The sequence below is a fragment of the Chiloscyllium plagiosum genome, unplaced genomic scaffold, assembly GCF_037043375.1.
Source record: "Chiloscyllium plagiosum isolate Xiang-an unplaced genomic scaffold, Cpla_swu_hap1 HiC_scaffold_37, whole genome shotgun sequence".
Classification (NCBI taxonomy): Eukaryota; Metazoa; Chordata; class Chondrichthyes; order Orectolobiformes; family Hemiscylliidae; genus Chiloscyllium; species Chiloscyllium plagiosum.
The window spans coordinates 6,329,180-6,348,819 of NW_028270175.1; the positions used below are offsets into that span (position 1 = coordinate 6,329,180).

A 19,640-nucleotide genomic window follows, 5' to 3' on the forward strand; every position below is an offset into this window, starting at 1 on the left:
GTATATTTCTTATGGCTAAAGGGATCACAAAGTGTCTGTAGTGAAAGTGGATACAGGGCAATGAATTGGATAATCAGCTATGATCATATTGAAGGGTAGATGTTATAGACCAGAGCAAACCCCCTTCCCAAAATATTCAAAAGACGGTTTAGACCTGAACTTGGTTTTATTTTAAAGCTAAATGTAAGGTTTTGCATTCCAGATGCAATTCAATTGGTCAAACATCTGGATTTAAACCAAACATGCTTTATTCATCCACTATAGTTACATTACAACAAAAAAAAAAGGAAGGAATTGGATTAACTTAACTCTCTTGCACAACAGAATAACAGATAGTGTATATTTCTAATTCACTGTTCCAATATAATAACATCCCATAAACACACCCTTAAATTCAGAAAACAGATTGTCCCACATGCATCTCCAGCAGCCCAGGAGGGAGAAGAAAATCAAGAGAAAATTCTGAGAGAGTGTAGCAGCTGGGAGAGATTTACTGCAGCTTATAACCTTGTTGAGACCCCAGCAACAACTGCAGAAAGCTAAAACTAAAGGTTCTGTGGGAGTTGTTTCTGTTCCAACTTTTGAAAAAACCCCACGGCCTCACACGCGGTTTACTCTAGTGGCTCTGGGAGACTGCTCACTACCTCTGCCTTAAAACCTCTTGTCAAAAAAAAAAACCAAGACAAAATACACCTCTTAAATCCACGGTACCATCACAGTGGAATAAGTTCAAAGAGCCAAATGGCCGACTGTTGCTCCTATTTTCCATGTTTTTAGTAGCACTGAACAATCCCATAGATCCACGATGTGAAAATGTAACTGGCACCCAAAACCGATGACGCCTACATAGTTAGCAGAGCTCAGAACTAGTTATTCACGTGAACTTTATAGTTTATTCTGGTAAAACAATCTGCTCAGGCATGTTGTGACTCAAATCTATTGCAGATGGGACTTGAACCTTTTGACCCAGAGACAGAGATACTACCAGTGCACTGTATGATCCCTTTGGATTTTTAATCAACTTATTCAGACATATTGTGACACACCTCTGTTGCAGGTGGTTTTTTAGCCCAGGGACGGGGCAGCACTACGAGAAAAACAGAGCTCCAAAGATGGTTATGATTCTTCAAGACCAGGGTTATGAAAAAAATGCTTTATAAGCAACTATTTCATACATGTTATGAACCCACCTCTAAGGCAGACAGGAAATAGAAGGAATGTTTCCTGACTCAGGGGTATGGACACTACCACTGCAAAACCAGACGGGACTGAGGTGGTCCAAAGATGTGCTGCATGATTCAGTCATATTCGTGTCACATACTTGATCAAAGGTTTGGAACAAGAACCAACAAAGCAAGGAAAAAATTACAAAACAGACTGGTGAAAACAGTGACTGAGGCAAGTAACTAGTAGCCCCTGGCAATGACAAAACAAAAAGCAGCTACCCAGAAAAAGACTGGGTGTACAAAATTAAAAATCACGCAACAACAGGTCATAGTCCAACAGATTTATTTGGAAGCACTGCTCCTTCATCAGGTGGTTGTGGAGCATAAGATCATAAGGCACAGAATTTATAGCAAAAGATCACAGTGTCATGCAAGTGAAATGATATGTTGAACAAACCTGGATTGTTGAAGGAGCGGCGCTCCGAAAGCTAGTGCTTCCAAATAAACCTGTTGGAAGATAACCTGGCTTTGTGTGATTTTTAACTTTGTACACCTCAGTCCAAAACTGGCTCCTCCACATCACTTCTTGAGCACAGTCAGTCTCTGGACCCGAAACATTGATTCTGATTTTACCCTTCACAGATGCTGATGTGTGATTTTTAACATTCTCAAGAAGGGTCACTGGACCCGAAACATTATCTCTGATTTCTCCCTTCACAGATGCTGCCAGACCTGCTGAGCTTTTCCAGCAATACACTGCGGATGCTGGAAATCTGAAATAAAAACACAAGAATGAGTGACATGCATAGGGTGAACAGCTAAGGTTTTTTCACCGAGGATGGAAGAGTCTAAAACCAGAGGCATAGATTTAAGATAAGAGGGGAAACATTTGAAAGGGACCTGAGAAGCAACTTCTTCATGAAGATGGTAGTGCTTGCATTGGAAGCAGGTAAGATTACAAAATTCAAAAGGCGACATGGTAAGGGTTTAGAGGGAAATGATGGCAAATGAGACTAGATCAGTTTCGGTGATCTGGTCAGAGTGGACAAGTAGGGGTCAAAATCCTGGAATTCCCTCCTAAATGGCATTGTGAGTCAACCCAGAGCAACTGGACTGCAGCTGTTCAAGAAAGCAGCTCAACACCACCTTCTCAAAGGGCAACTAGGGACGGGCAATAAATGTTGGCCCAATCAGCGACACGCATACTGCAATCAAAAAATGAATAAATAAAAAAGTAGGACCATTTGTTTCAGTGTTATATGACTATGACCCTGTGAAGAAGTGCTGCAAAAACTCAGCAAATCTGGCAGAGCTGCAGAGAGAAACAGAATTAACATTTAGGGTCCCTGATGAACCCGGAGGAAGAGCTGTAGCAGAGTTGAAACGTTGACTCTTTCTCTCTCAGAGGCTACTGAACCTACAAAGACCATTTGCTTCAAGACAGTTTGTGAACAGTATTTCTTTCCAAGGACAATCCCACAATGGAACAAACTGCCAAAGGAAATAATCACAGCTACCAGCTAGATCACTGGAAATCTTTAGATTATTACAATTTAGAAGTTTGCATCATCAGATCGACCATTCCGACAGGTCATGCCCAGTTTAGTTACAGCTATGCACACATACATGTTGATAGAATACAGCAATCCTGACACATCTAAAGAGATGCCAAAACTAGGATTATAATATATAGCAATGTAGAAAATATGCAACCAAGAGAAAATAGGAGCAGTAGTAGATCATTTTGCCCTTTGAGCCTGCTCTGCCATTGAATTTGAACATGGCTGATCGTCCAACTCAATATCCTGTTATCATCTGCGCTGCATACGCTTTATATTTTTGGCCCCAAGAACTATGTCTAACTCCTTCTTGAGAACATTCAGTATTTTGGCCTCAACTCCTTTATATGACAGAGAATTCCACAGACTCACCCTTCTCTGGGTAAAGAAATGGCTTCTCATCTCAGTACTAAATAGCCTACCCCATAGCCTTAGAGTGTGACCCCTGGTTCTGGACTCCCTGGCCACTGGTAACATCCTTCCTGCGTCTAGCCCATCGAGGTCCTGTGAGAATTTTAAGGATTTCTCCTCAATCACCCCTGACTCTTCTGAATTCCATTTGAATATAATCCTAATCAATCCAATCTCTTTCACACATCAATCCTCCCATCCCAGGAATCAGCGTGGGAACCCTTCATTACACTCCCTCCATAGTCAGAACATCCTTCCTCAAATAAGGAAACCAAAACATGATATAACTGAATAACCATGAGATACGAAATTACTGAGGGAGACATGGTCCAGTGATAATGTGATTGGACTAGAAAACTAGAGGCCAGAGTTAATTCTTTAAATCTGGTCCTTGTGGTACAGTCGCAATGTTCCTGGAGACCCAGGTTCAAGTCCCATCTGCTCTAGTGGCGTACAATAACATCTCTGAAAAAATATCTAAAATAAATAACTGATATTATTTCCTGTGATTATCTTTGGGCTTTCACCCTTCTTGATAAATAAGGTATGGCTTTGACTAAAATGATCAGAAGTGGTTTTTATTTAACTGTACAAACTTAATAAATGATTTTTATGAGAGCTATTACCACTGTGAAAGTTTTACCACTCTCAACTTTAGTCTCAGGCTCATGAACTGAAATGTTGCAAACCAACCTTTTCAGGAGTAAACATTTCATCTGATTCAAACAAGTCAGATGATGACCGGTCATTAATCTGAACGGGATGCAATGGCAGAAAACAGGAGCAAAAGTTAAAGTACATGACAACAGCAAACAAATAATTAAATAGGTTTCTTGACACTGGTGTGCATATATAAGCCTTACGTTTGTGACCCAAGACTACACTCAGGAAAACAATGGTATTAAAAAAAAATATTATTAAGCAAGAGCTATTGGCATAATTTCATGCTATTTAATTTGACATTAGTGAGGATTTTAAAAAAAAGTGTGGACAACATCATTCCCTATTACTGGTTGAAATGGTTAACATGTCCAGTACAAAGTTCCCACTTAAAGTTCAGATGTGTAATAGTCATAAGATTGTAGGGTCATCATTAACAGAACAGATCCCATTGGAAATTAATTATATTTTGAATTTAAATAAAGTTCAGAATTTTAAATAAGCATGAATTTTCTACCCATTTTCTTCATATATCATCATTACGGGGTGACATAATGGCTCAGTGGTTAGCACTGCTGCCTCTCAGCGCCAGGGAGCCGGGTTCGATTCCAGCCTTGGGTGACAATCTGGGTGGAGTTTGCACATTCTCCCAGCACCTGCATGGGTTTCCTCTGGGTGCTCCGATCTCCTCCCCCAGACCAAAGATGTACACATTAGGTGAATTGGCCATGCTAAATTGCCCATAGTGTTCAGGGATATGTGGGCTAGGTGCATTAGTCAGGGGGAAATATAGGGTAGGGGAATGGGTCTGGGTGGGTTACTCTTCGGAGGGTTGATGTGGTCTTGTTGGGCTGAAGGGTCTGTTTCCACACTGTAGGGATTCTATGATTAAAGTGTGCATAATTAATAGTTGCTTTTTAACAGTTAATTCACAGCAACACTCAAATCTCAAATGTTCAGGTCTTCATCAATTTTGGGAACAGTCCACTCAAAGTAACCCAGTTTTGCAGCAACATCAGTGTCAGTTACTATAGAAATATTGACACAACGTTAATTCCAGGAACTAATCTAAACTAAACATTAAGGGGAACAATTCTCCAGGTCCGGATGAGATCTATTCCAGGTTACTGAGGGAAGCGAGAAAGGAAATAGGTTGGGCCTGAACAGATATCTTTGCAGCATCCTTGAACTCCCAGAGGACTAGAGAATTGTTAATGTTGTTCACTTGTTTAAGAAGGGTAGCAAGGATAATCCAGGTAATGATATACCAGTGAGCCTGACGTCAGTGGTAGAGAAGTTGCTGGAGAAGATACTGAGGGATAGGATCTATTTATATTTGGAGAAAAATGGGCTTATCAGTGATAGGCAGCATGGTCTTGAGAAAGGAAGGTCATGTCTTACCAACGTAACAGAATTATTTGAGGAAGTGACAAAATTGATTGATGAGGGAAGGGCTGTAGATGTCATATGCATGGAATTCACTAAGGCGTTTGATAAGGTTCCCCATGGTAAGCTGATGGAGAAAGTGAAGTTACATGGGGTCCAGAGTGTACTAGCTAGAGGGATACAGAACTGGCTGGGCAGCAGGAGAGAGAGAGTAGTAGTGGAAGGGAGTTTCTCAAAATGGAAAACTGTGACTAGTGGTGTTCCACAGGGATCCATGCTGGGACCACTGCTGCTTGTAATTTATTAAATGATCTGGAGGAAGGTATAGGTGGCCTGATTAGCAAGATTGCAGATAACACCAAGATTGGTCAAGAGGCAGATAGTGAAGGAGACGGTCAGAGAAACAACAGAATATGGTTAGATTGGAGAGTTGGGTGGAAAAATAGCAGATGGAGTTCAATCTGGTCAAATGCGAGATGATGCACTTTGGAAGATCCAACTCAAGATTGAACTATATGGTAAATGGAAAGGCCCTGGGAAAAATTGATGTGTAGAGAGATCTGGATGTTCAGGTCCATTGTACCCTGAAGGTGGCAACGGAGGTCGATAAAGTGGTCAAGGCAGCATGCGGCATTCTTTCCTTCATCGGACAGGGTATTGAATACAAGAGTTGGCAGGGAGGATGCCCTTCCTGATGAAGAGCTCCTACCCAAAACGTTGATTCTCCTGCTCCTCGGATGCTGCCTGACCGGCTGTGCTTTTCCAGCACTACATTCTCGAGACAAGAGTTGGCAGGTCATGTTATAGTTGTATAAGACTTTGGTTTGGCCACATTTGAAATACTATGTACAGTTCTGTTCACCACATTACCAAAAGGATGTAGATGCTTTGGAAAGGGTGCAGAGGAGGATCACCAGGATGTTGCCTGGTACGGAGGGCGCTAGCTATGAAGACAGGTTGAGTAGATTTGGATTATTTTCCTTAGAAAGATGGAAGTTGAGGGGGGTCCTGATTGAGGTGTACAAAATCATGAGTTATATAGATAGGGTGGATAGCAAGAATGGGGGATTCAATTACTAGGGGTCTCAAGTTCAAGATGAGAGGGAATAAGTTTCAGGGAGATAGGAGTGGAAAGTTCTTTACGCAGAGAGTGGTAGGTGCCTGGAATGTGTTGCCTGTGGAGGTGGTAGAAGCGGGCAGAATAGTATCATTTAAGATCCACCTGGACAGATACATGAATAGGTAGGGAGCAGAGGGATACAGATCCTTAGAAAATAGGCAACAGGTTTAGATAGAGGGTCTGGATCGGCGCAGGCTTGAGGGGCCAAAAGGCCTATTCTTGTGCTGTAATTTTCTTTGTTCCAAATGAACAAATGTCAAAATTGAAAATACAAAAGAAATGGAACACTTCTACCCTGGGCCTTAATGAGGGAACATGACAAAACAAATCAGATATTTCCCAAAAGAACTGCAGATGCTGTAAATCAGAGACAACAATAGAAATTGCTGGAAAAGCTCAGCAGATCTGGCAGCATCTGTGGACAGAAATCAGAGTTAACATTTCAGGTCGAGAGACCGCCCCTCACCGTTCTGAGGAAGGGTCACTTGACCCAAAACCTTAACTCTGATTTCTCTTCAGAAATGCTACCAGACCTGCTGAGCTTTTCCAGCAATTTCTATTGTTGCATCAGATATTTCCAGTACCTTTTGAAATTATCCAAGGAACAATGTAAGAACATAAAATCATAAGAACCAGGAGAAGCAGACAATTCAGCCTTTTAAGGTTCTCTGCCACTCGATGAGTTTGTGGCCGACTTTCCACATCCATATCTCTACATGGAGATGCTGCGAGTATTTTGTGACGTTAAATAGAAGTAATTATAATATTCTGCAAGTAGTTCTAACACCTTGACTTCTGGCCAGTGCACACCAGTGGAGGCTACATATACAAAATGCACACAGTCACATTACAGATGATGCAGGAAGACAGTACAAACGTAGGTGACTGAAGCAAAAGCTGTAACGATTTTAAAAAAAAAGGAAAGCTTTCGGAAAAATCAGGAAGCAAATAGTTAAAGGAAAATTTAAGTACTAAGTAACCATCTGATTAACTTTTCCACCTTTGTGCCAGTTTTGCTTCTGGCTTTACATACAATGTTTGATATAAAGGATCTACCTTTTTCGGGGAAAATACTCCCAAAGTGCCTCCATCCTCTCGTATAGCAACTCCCATTTCAGCCAAGAGGGCCTCCCTAGGATTAAAGAAATATCACTGCAGTCAGCTGCTAATGAATGGTTTCAGCTCAGCTCAACAACTAGCTCTGATTATGATGTCACAACAAATGAGAAGCATTAGTACACTGAATCTAAACAGCCCAGAAGCTTCGCAAAACACAGCATGTGCTTGCATATTCACTGAAAAGCCAACATCACCTTCCAATGGAAAATTAAACACGTTCAGAGAGTCAAAAATATTCCTTTTCTACACCCAACTGCCAATGTCTTTATTTCACGAAATAAATGGATAACAGGTGGGAATTTCAGGGACACTTGAGAAAAGGTTTTTAAAAACAGTATGTTGCTGACCGCATGTTCTGATTTTTAAAAATTAAAATCCTGCTATAAGTCTTTAGTTTTATGATACCATATACCTTCATTAAACCGCTCATTTTTATGTATTTGTCACACTTTTTAAAAATATATTTACGAGATATCGCTGCTTATGCACGTGCTCCTAGTATCACCCAGCTTAGCTTTTTTAATATCATTCTTTTTTAAAAAGGCCACAATTCATCATTGCGTACAGTATCCTCTAAACGAAGGGAAATCAAATCAACTTACTGTAGTTGCAGACACATACAACAAAGTATATACACACAAAATACTCTGGACTCACTTTGTAATAAAACAATCATTGCAGCAAGACTCTCTGTAATCATAGAGGATCTAAAGTCAGATATTATCTGCAAAATGAGTCAGGACTTCAAAAAGTGGCTAAAACCTTGGCTCACTAAAGATTCTGCCATCTTCAAAATAAAAATGTTTTCTGTGCAAAGGTCATTCAATGACAAAAAAATCTAAAAATTATAATTCAGTACACAGATAAACAATGACAGTTTCAGTTAACTCAGATTGCATTTGAAGAGGAGGTACAAGGAACATCAGATAAAAGAATCTACCTTCCTATTAAATTAAAAAATACTGCTTGCTGACTGTCAAATTGAATTTCTAACCATTAAGGACAAGCATAACTCTGACATTGTTACAAAAGGAGTATTATGTTCCGGAGTAGGAGGAGCAGCCCTGATGGTAGTCATTATATCCGTACAATGAAAGTCAATGTTCTGGACAAGCAATCTTGATTTAGTGCAGCAAAGTATACTTTTATTCTTATGAATATAAATGGGTCACAATGTCTTGGTCAAAAATTAGGATTAAAATTGAATTAAATTCCTTGTTTGGGCCAGGTTAGTAAAGTCAAGCTACACTCTGCAGAGTGAGAAGTGTACTTGTACAGGGGAAAAAAAAGTACTTGTAAATTTGAACAGAATATGGGGGTCGAAAGATTTGTGGCATGACCACCGCTTTGAAATAAAGGTTTTGAAAGGACTAAGGTTCTGACCTCTCCATTCGAATTGCTTCAGTTTTCCTCAGCTTCTCCTCCCAGGTCTCATTCAGCTCAGCGATGATCTTTTCTGATTCCTGCAAATAGAAATATGCACCTTCAGATATTTTTGAATCAACCTATTCAGATATATAATGACATCTTTCAAGGGCAGGTGGGACTTGAATCCAGGCCCAGAGGTAGGGGCACTACCATTACGCCACAGACACCCCTAGAAAAATGAATTAAGAACACAGACGAAGAGTTTCATCCTGGCCCTACCAAGTCACAATATATCTAATTACCAAATCTGTCACTAAAGAATAAAAAGATGTGAAGGAATCTCCTTCTGGAAAGTTAATGTTGTTGATTCATACTTTTAGGATATAGTTTCATCCAGATGCTTCGATCTTCTTTATTCAGAAGCCCCTCCCACAACATTTTGTTTTTGAAAATGAATACTCATTGTTTGCATATCTACAAACCAGAAAGTGGACACAGTCTGAGATTAACAATCTCTTAAACTTTAGTAACTTCCTACATTTTACCTGGAAATAAAACAAAACAAAACAATTTAGTTGGGTATCCTTTGATTATAATGTGAAATTGGAATCTACATACACAAAGCACATGTATAAGAGCTGCCAGAGGAAATGGTTATTAAGATTTACTCTGAAAGCAACCACTGTACATGAATAGTGTACACCCTCAGGTCTGTACCATCATTCAATGGATGCAATTGATCCATGAGCAAACATCATACATGATTTACTCCAAGTTTTTTTTTTAAATTAGCTTCAAGAAGCTTCATTGGTTGTAAAGTGGTTTCAAAACATATATGGATCATGATAAGTGTCACAATAATGCAAGCTTTTCTTTCAGAATAGAAGGTTATAAAAAGGGTTAATGGTAAAGCATTTAAGAATCCCAGGTAATGGCCAATCAGTCTGCAAAGGATTGCTTTCTAGAATCTCCCAAATGTTTCAAAGTGTGCCCATCCCTCTTAGCTACAGTTCTTTCCTGTCAAATACCAATGATCTAGGCTTTCTTATCTTGAAATAAACACCAGACATGTTTTGTGATATGATTGGATCAACTGGAACCTCTCCAGGAAGGAGCTCCCATCTGAAGAGTGGCATCCTATCCACAAGTTAATTAGTTCAGATTTGATCCAAGCAAGAAGATAACATTCACTGCTTAACTGAAAAGCACACTAACTCAATCAATCAAGAAGTTATTCTGAAGAGTTTGATTTAAAATGACAAACCATCTTTGTTAGATGATGACATGTTTTTATAACAAGTTCTGCTTCAGTCATAACACAAACATAGAAAATAGGAACTGGAATAGGCCATTTGGCCCTTTCAGCCGGATCTGCCATTCAATGCAGTCATGGCTGATCATCTAATTCTGTCTCCTGCACCCACTTTTGACCTCTAACGCCTTCTTGAAAACAGTCAATGTTTTGGCCTCAGCCACTCAGTGAAAACATTTTCCGCATTCCAGTCCTAAATGTCCTACCCTGCATCCTTAGACTGTGACCCCAGGCTCTGGACTCACCAGACATTGGGAATATCCTTCCTGTGTTTATCCTGTCACACAAAATCTTGTGTTACACAAAATCTAACTGAAACATTGAATTTCAGCTTCTCCTTTCTGCGCTGTACCTTTAAACAATGCCATGTAGGTTACACTTTAATTTCTGACTGCGCTGATATATTGGGTACCAGGAACTCATTATACCCATATTTTATAATTTAACTTGCGTTGCATAAACATGAGAAATGTACATTTACTCCATTAGAAATGGTTGAAAAAAGTGTCCAGATGAGATTTTTAAATCATAACTATTAGTTTTCAATATGGATGTATGACACTTTAATTACCAAACATACAATAGTCTCCTGCTCATTTTAGTTTACACCTGCCTTGAAACGTTATTTGCATCTTCCAGTGAAATGACATCATTCTGTGACAGGTTCAAGATCAAGGGATCGACACAGCACGTTCTCTAGTTGCTGTAGTAACCAGCATTAGTTGCAGCATCATTAGAATGCCTCTTCTCTCATGTGGTTTGGAAAGCACTTACATGCTCTGAAATTCATTACTGGGGGAGGGGTAGGTCGGTTTAAGAAAAGATATCTGCTTCAACACATAGAAGAAATCCCTCGACTCATTAACCAACTACATCCTTTCTTCCATCAATATATTGCAGTCGACTATGGCCAAAGCTACCATGAAAGGTTATTTGACAAGAACAGTATGACATTTGAGATTAGGAGCCTGTAAAAGGGTTTGTACCAGCAGGAATATTTTACAGCCGGCCAAAAGACTTTCATTCCAATATTTATTAAAATAATATCATTTCCTTCCAGTGATTTCTGCTGTAAGTGCAGATACATCACATTGTCAAAAAGATGCAAAGATATGGAAGCAGGGCAGAGTAGCCATTTTATAATGGTAGCTAAAAAAAGCACACACAAATTTACATGTCCTCAGGACATCCTAAAATGCCAATTATTTATTTTACTAGATTGCTGTCAGCAGTATGCAGACAAAATGTCATCCAATTTGTACGTTATAGGTCACAATAACAGCAATAACAGAAATAGCCATCCACCTTTCCTGATTTGCATTAAATGGTACCACAGAATCTTTTAATCTTCAGAACAGGCAGATTTGGTGTCTCATCCAAAAGACTGAACCTCCAACGCTGCAGCACTCCATTAGTACGACACTGAAGAGGCAGCGTAGGTTATATATTGAACTACGTTGCCTGGGGCTGAGTCAGAGGCAGAAATGCCATCACTGAGCAAAGTGGGAGAAAAACATCCTCACGTGTAAATTTGAGTGCGTGCTTTTTAACTAACATTATAAAATAGTTACTCTGCCCTGCATCCACATCTTTGCATCTTCGACAGTGCAATGTATCTGTACTTAGAACAGAACTCTCAGGAAAAAAAAAAAGGATAAACATCCGCATTCATGATTTAGCTCTTTGAAAGACTACTCTCTTGCTTTGTCCCTCTCAGCTCGTCATTTGACCACTTCCTGACAAGGCAGGTTTTGCAAAGCTCCTGCTATTGCTGTTTGTAACCTTTCTTTAATGTGAGTTACTTAGCTGCCCCTCAGGTACAACTAATGCCACAAGTGCAGCAGCCCTGCTCCTCAGCAAATAATAGCAAAATGCTATGGGCACGCGAAAAAAAACTCAGCAGGTCTGTGGAGAAAGAAACAGAGTTTTGAGTCTGATAGGAATCTTCTTAAGAGGAGTCCTATCAGACTTGAAACGTCAATAATTTCTAACTCCATAGATGCTGCCAGACCTGCTGAGTTTCTCCACCACAAAGCTGGCTTCACATATCTGTCAAATACAGAAGAAAAATGGGTCAAATCAGCATACATTGGTCACATCATAGTGCAGCCCTCCTTATTCCCTGATCCAAATGCTTTTTACTTTAGTGATGAAATTAGGAGGGGCACACAGTCTCAGAATAAATGGTAAGCCATTTATGATAGGGACACCAAAGACATTTTTCACCCAGTGATAGGTGGAGATTCCAAAGAATCACCAGAGGAGGCTCAGTGATTCAACACGACAGCAAAAGATTTCTAGATATTGAAGATACCAAGCAACATGAGGAAAGTGGGTGGTACAGTAAGAGATCAGCCTTGATTCAATTGAATGGTGGAGGGTCCACGAGAAGGAGAATAGCAATCTCCTGCTCCTAATTTTCCTATACAAGAGTGACCATTGTTTAGCAAGCTACGCGCATTCCCAGAACTAATTTGCAGGTTTACATTGAGATTTCAAATAATAATGCATAATCACAGTGATATCTGTAAGACATTCTTTCATTATGAGTTATGAGACCTTTACATTAATGGTAAGTCAATAAAAATGCCAATACCATTTCCTTTACAGATTTTTTTTTAAAAAAAGTACTCCCTTGTCAGGTCATTCAGATTTGAAATATGACAATCCCTGTCTGATTTCTGTTGTAGCATTTCCTAAATTTCAATGTACCTCGAGCCAATCACCACTCTACGCTTGGAGAGCACACCCAAATGAGTTCTCCCAGACATTTGTATTTGAATTGACTGCTGCGGAACAGTAGACATTATCTACCTTCGTTGAAGAGAATTATTTAGTTCTTGCTCTGCACCTCTGTACAAAATGCAAAAATCTAGAGTATTCATGAGGCCTGGCATAAAGCAGGGTCACCTTGTTCCACCTCATAAATTTATCACACTCATCTTCAAACCACCAACCTGCTGAGCAATTTTGATTCATCATTTCAAATGTCAAACATTCGTGTCACTTTGAATGGCTTCAAACTAGTACAAAACCTTCTTCAACATTAATACGAGACACCTTGGGTACAGCAAGAGATATGTAAGGAGCCTTCTATTGTCCTTAAAGGACCTTGCTCACGGTCAATTTACAATTTAAATGTTGCATTGAGTGGATGGAACAGCAGCATTTGGCTGTGCAATGGTAATGAGAATTCTTTATTTTCTCTGATCTTCATTAAGGACTGAATTATATTCAATAGGCAAATGCAAGGTCTTGTATTTGGGAAACAAAGAGTACAGGCATAGACTATTTTCTAAACGGTGAAAAAATTCATAAAGCCAAACTACAAAGGGATCTGGGAGTGCTAGTCCAGGATTCTCAAAAGGCTGACTTGCAGGTTGAGTCTGTGATTAAGAAAGCAAATGGAATGTTGTCATTTACCTCAAGAGGATTGGAATATAAAAGCAGCGATGTGTTTCTGAGATTTTATAAAGCACTCGTTAGGCCCATTTAGAATACTGCATCCAATTCTGGGCTCTACACCTCAGGAAGGACATACTGGTAATGGAGCGCGTCCAGTGGAGATTAACACGGATGATCCCTGGAATGGTAGGCCTAACATATGATGAACAGCTCAGGATCCTGGGATTGTATTCATTAGAGTTTAGAAGGTTGAGGGGAGCTCTAATAGAAACTTACAAGATAATGCATGGCTTAAAATGGGTGGACGCTGGGAATTTGTTTCCATTAGGCTGGGAGACTAGGAACCATGGGCACACCCTCAGAATTAGAGGGAGTCAATTTAGAACAGAATGGGGAGACATTTCTTCAACCATTTTACTAATGAGTGGTTGGTCTGTGGAATTCATTGCCACGGAGCACAGCGGAGGCCAGGACATTAAATGTCTTCAAGGCAGAGATTGATAAATTCTTAATCTTGTAAGGAATTAAGGACTACAGGGAGACTGCAGGTAAGTGGAGTTGAAATGCCCATCACCCATGATTAAATGGCAGAGACGACTCGATGGGCCGAATGGCCTTACTTCCACTCCTACGTCTTATGGTCTTAAGATGGCTGCGCAGGCCCAGGCAGTAGCAAGGCTGAGTAGATGACAGATTGTTGGTCTGCAGGTACAACAAGTAATTAAGGCGGCAAATTGAATTTTGTCCTTCATCGCTAAAGGGATTGAGTTTAAAAGCAGGGAGGTTATGCTGTAGCTGTATAGGGTGATGGCGAGGCCACACCTGGAGTTGTGTGTGCAGTTGTGGTCTCCTTGCTTGAGAAAGAATGTACTGGCACTGGAGGGGGTGCAGAGGAGGTTCACCAGGTTGATTTTGGAATTGAGGGGGTTGGCATACAAGGTGAGATTGAGTCGACAGGGATTATACTCACTGGAATTCAGAAGAATGGTGTGGGGGGGGGGGGGGGGGGGGCGCGGGGAGGGAGGGGAGATCTTATAGAAACATGCAAAATTATGAAGGGAATAGATAAGATAGACGCAGAGAAGATGTTTCCACTGGCAGGTGAAGCTAGAACAAGAGGGCATAGCCTCAAAATTAGGGAGAGCAGATTTAGGACTGAATTAGGGAGGAACTCAATTCTGTGGAATTGAGAATCTGTGGAATTCCGTGCCCAGTGAAGTAGGTTGAGGCTTCCTCAGCAAATGCTTTCAAAGCTAAGGTAGGTAATTCTTTTGAACAGTAAAGGAATTAAGGGTTATGGTGAGAGGTCAGTTAAGTGGAGCTGAGGACACAAAAAGATCAGCCATGATCTTATTGAATAGTGGAGCAGGCTCGGAAGGCCAGATGGCCTACTCCTGCTCCTAGTTCTTGCATTATGACGAAGGAGACGGCTCCGGTGGTGGGGACAGAAACGCCAGGACAAAGCAGATGCAGCCCCAGCCCAGCCCGAGGTTTCCCAGGGAGTGAGTAGCAGCTCCTGGGCTTAATCCCCTGATCCAGACTTGCAGGCTGAGCCAAGGCTCCAGGTACACAGCTAGATCCAGACGCTTGCTGGCAGTGACATCTGTGGCTTTGGCCAGTTCAGGACTGTGCGGAATCGATGGTTACTGCATTGGTGAGGCTGGCCTAGCATCTGGCAGCACCATTCGGTGGAGATGAGATGGAGCCAAACAGCGTGGTGGGAATACGGTGAAGCATGGTTACAGCCGTGTGGTTGGTTTAGCAGCAGGGACTCTAGGCACTGAGGTGGAGGAGCCCAGATCTAGACCATTGGCTGAGTTAGAAGCAGAAGCTGTTCCATAGAATACCGAACTTTATTGAGATTAGATTAACTATATTGTTTTATTTTTCTGGCTCTATATTCTGTGTTTTGTTTTATTTTCTGTGTTTTAAGATTGTGCCAGACACTAAACAATACTTTTCCCTGTATTAGTACTAAATACACTTGACAATAAATCAAATTAAATCTATTCCCTGGAATTCAGTAGGTAAATAAGTGCTTTCAAGGTATTAAAGGGGAATAGATAAGATACATTTTTGCTAATGAGTAAAAGATGGTGAGATTATTGGTCAGTGACAGTCTTACCAAATGATGTGGAGAGACCGTGTGGCTATACAGCCTGCACTGTCAACTGTTCAAAAGTGAGAGTGTTAAAATGTGAGTGCCACATTAAAATTGCATTATGTCTTTTGTATCCAAACTGAAAATTTAACACTTTTTTAAATTCTAACTGCTTTATGTTACAATCTAGGGCTGGATGTAACTATGAAAGTATCGTGATTCTAAATGACATGGTTAAAATGCACAAAATGCTTAATTAAGCACATACCTTTAAGCGTTCAATGGCCTCTTCACCACCCGGAGTTGACATTATTCTCTCCTGTAGGCTGGTCACTGACTGAATACCTGGCTGGCTGTTCAGCGAAGATGAGGAAGGGGAAGCTGTCAGTGTACCCACTGGTGCTGTGGAGAAATGGCCAGGCCTTTGATTTCCTGAAGCTAGTTTGTACTTATGTTTACTGTTCTGTATCTCTTTCAAGTCTGATTAAGAGGAGCAGCAGGCCAAGGGAAAAGGAAGTGGAAGGGAAAAAAAACGGAGAGAAAAGAGGAAAGGAAAGACATAAGATCCACGAGACAGGGTTACGGAATGGGCATACACTGAACACTAGATGGTAGTTCTAAACAGTGCATTTTGATCAGCTTTACAGTAAACAGAGCAAACAAGGTTCATAGGTATGTGCATGGTAAATACGAAAATGGTAAAGCCCTTGTGCAATTTTTAAATATAACAACTTTGGAAGTACACATGACAGAAACAAACAGCAGAATGTATTTAGTGTGAAAATTCATAAAAAGTTGAAATACAATATTGTTCAAATTTCCAAACTTAACACAATCGCCATCCTTTATGATGCTTCACAATCAAATTTTGATGCATTTCTCCAATTACTGATGAGCCAATTCATATCTATAGAAGAATAACTCACTTAATAGTTTCTTTCAGTCATGTGCACAAAGTTATCCCAGCTTAATGTCACACGAGGAATTTATAAATATTCTATTAAATACATGAAAACATACATCTGAATTAATTTTACTGTGAATCATGAACCTGCACATTCAATTTAACAGATTCTGTTCATTGAATGTGCAGAGGTGGATCGAAAGAGATACTGCCCATAACACCTGACCATTCATATTGTCATATCCACAGAAGGTAAACTCAAAGATGCATAGTGCTTGTATTTAATTATTCTACAGAGCCCCAGGAGGACTTTAAAACCACCATCAGTGTAGCAACAACATGAAAAGTGAACAGATCGGTCATATTATTGTCTGATAAAATGACTGGCAAAGCAGTTAACTAATGCAGATGACATTACACGTGCATATACACAGACACCTCTCTTGTGCCCAAAGCTTAAAAACATTGTGTTGATAACTACAAACACATTTAATTAAAATAGGCAAGCAAACTAATATAATTTTGGCATCAAATCACCCTACAAACATGGGAAAGGCTCATTTGTGTGGGCTGAGTTTAGAAAATAACCTCCAAACAGACCACTGGCATAGAAATTAAGTATAAATTATTAACACTGCCTTAGCCATAGATTTATTCTTGTAAACCTAGATTTTTGTACGTCTTTGTCTTACGAGACCCTCTCTCAATTTGATGGGGAGACGATGGTTTAATGGTAGTGTCTTTGGACTGTTAATCCAGAGACCCAGATAATGTTCTGGAGATCCTGGCACAGTGTCTGCCAGATGGTGGAATTTGAATTCCTAAGAATCTGAAATTAAAGAGAGTCTAATAATAACAACCATGATATCATTGCCAATTGTCAGAAAAATCTGTCTGGTTCGCTAATGTCCATTCGAGAAGGAAACTGCTATCTTTACCTGGTCTGGCCGACATGTGACTCCACACTCACAGCAATGTGGTGTACTCTTGACTGCCCTCTGGACAATTAGGGAAGGGCAATAAATGCTGGCCTAGCCAGTGATGCCCTCAGCCCATGAATACATTTTTTAAAAAATTGAATATACAATATCTGTCAAGAACAGCAATCTCAACAACAGAAACATAGACATCTGTGACACACGCCAAGCAATCAGAAATTGGAGCTCCACTCATGAAGAATGAAGCCATTGGTTGTTTGGCACATATCACATGCTCCATCCTGAGTGATAAACTCGGCTCTCTTTGTAAACTATAACAACAATACCTATTTTGGGTCTCGCAGTTGTAACTGAATTATATTATTTTAAATAAGATAAAATCAATATATTCAAATGATATACAAAGTACAGCCAAAACAGATTGTAGTATGATGTGATGCCATTTCTTTTCCTCAACAACAACAACAAAAAACTTTATTTTAAAAAGAAAATAGTGAGATGAGGTGTTGGGTGGTGCAGTCGGAAGCTGTGAAGGCGTTTCTCTCAAAAAGTGAACAAAGCAACCCAATATCCAGAGCAGATGCATACACTCATTTGCACAACACACACACACACAGAAAAGCAAGCTTGCAAGAGCACAAGGTCGAACACATTCCCAGCCTTGCCCATTTACTCCACATACTTGCACAGAACACAGCACAGACACTCATAAAATCTATCTGCAATTCCCCCAAAAGCGACACCACTATTCTGCTCATGCAAAGCTGGAGCGATTTAAAAGCAGGACAATTTTCTTTGGCAGGAGAATTAGAAAGTACCAACACACTTATATACACACATTTGATTCCACTTCCAGAGTAATCATCAGTCATTGGTTCAACTGGAGGGATGCAGGAGGAGAACGAGAAGGGTCAAAGATCATTCTGAAAACTCAGACATATCTGTTTCCAGTTGCATATAAGACTTGGAAAACATTTCATCAAAATTTAAATGGTTCAACATCCCTTAATTCTGGAGCTGTACAGACCTCGCTCAGAAATAAATCAAAATCTTCAGGAGAAATTTCAAGAATTTGTACGTGGACCATCATATGATTCATATAGGTCTCTTAGATTTTCACCTCCTTAAGTAACATTATATTTAAATTAACATATTAGAGACATTTCCTTCATAAAAGGGATTACTAATGCCTTAGATTTAAAGATTTAAAGAATGGAATACCATGTATTCGTAAGTGTATGCAGGAAATTAGCATTCAGCTCTTTTAACACTTCAAACTCTCTTATCATCACAATGTCAAACAAAAGCATCTTTAAGGAATAGGAATGAGAGGTATCTTTCTGTTGAAATTTCTACATTCTCAAACTATATTGCACAAAATAGAAACCAGGGCGATTTGTGCATAGAATTCAAGTGATATTTCTTCAGAGCCAAATTCATAAGGAAAGCTATGTCACTAACAAGCAAGGTTAAGGGTATGATGGCTTTTATCAAAATCAGATTGGAGTACAAGAGCAAAGCTTTGCTTCAATTGCATAGACATTTGGTCAAACCACACCTGGAGTACTGTAAAGGTACCTAGGCCCGTATTCTCCACAGCCCCAAAAGAATTGGGAGGTTATGTTGCAGCTGCACAGAAAATTGGTTAGCCCACTGTTGGAATACTGCATGCAATTCTGGTTTCCTTCCTATCGGAAAGATGTTGTGAAACTTGAAAGGGTTCAGAAAAGATGTACAAGGACGTTGCCAGGGTTGGAAGGTTTGAGCTACAGGGAGAGGTTGAATAGGCTGGGGCTGTTTTCCTTGGAGTGTCAGAGGCTGAGGGGTGACCTTATAGAGGTTTATAAAATCATGAGGGGCATGGATCGGATAAAAAGACAAAGTCTTTTCCCTGGGGTCGGGGAGTCCAGAACTAGAGGGCATAGGTTTAGGTTGAGAGGGGCAAGATATAAAATAGACCCAAGAGGCAATGTTTTCACGCAGAGGGTGGTACTGGTATGGAATAAGCTTACAGAGGAAGTGGTGGAGGCTGCTACAATTGCAACATTTAAAAGGCATCTGGATTGATACATGAATAGGAAGAGTTTAGCGGGATATGGACCAAGTGCTGGCTGATGGGACAAGATTGGTTTGGGATATCTGGTCGGCATGGACAGGTTGGACCAAAGGGTCTGTTTCTGTGCTGTACACC

General features: G+C 40.2%; 1 protein-coding gene across 29 annotated transcripts in view; it reads right to left on the reverse strand.

The window, feature by feature from the left end:
- Positions 1-19,640, reverse strand: part of kif1b (kinesin family member 1B) — a 216,768-nt gene that overhangs the window by 117,673 nt on the left and 79,455 nt on the right. For 8 of the 29 annotated variants that reach the window (XR_015753427.1, XM_043676210.2, XM_043676219.2 and 5 more), the window contains 5 exons: positions 18,288-18,329; positions 15,876-16,087; positions 8,805-8,884; positions 7,359-7,434; positions 3,830-3,889 (listed from right to left, as the gene is read on the reverse strand). Coding sequence is in view for 28 of the 29 variants with exons in the window: in XM_043676210.2 (XP_043532145.2) it covers positions 3,830-3,889; positions 7,359-7,434; positions 8,805-8,884; positions 15,876-16,087; positions 18,288-18,329 (470 nt within the window). In the remaining variant the exon portion in view is untranslated. The remainder of the gene's footprint in view (positions 1-3,829; positions 3,890-7,358; positions 7,435-8,804; positions 8,885-15,875; positions 16,088-18,287; positions 18,330-19,640) is intronic. The other 21 variants (XM_043676216.2, XM_087980267.1, XM_087980270.1 and 18 more) reach the window with 7 other exon arrangements.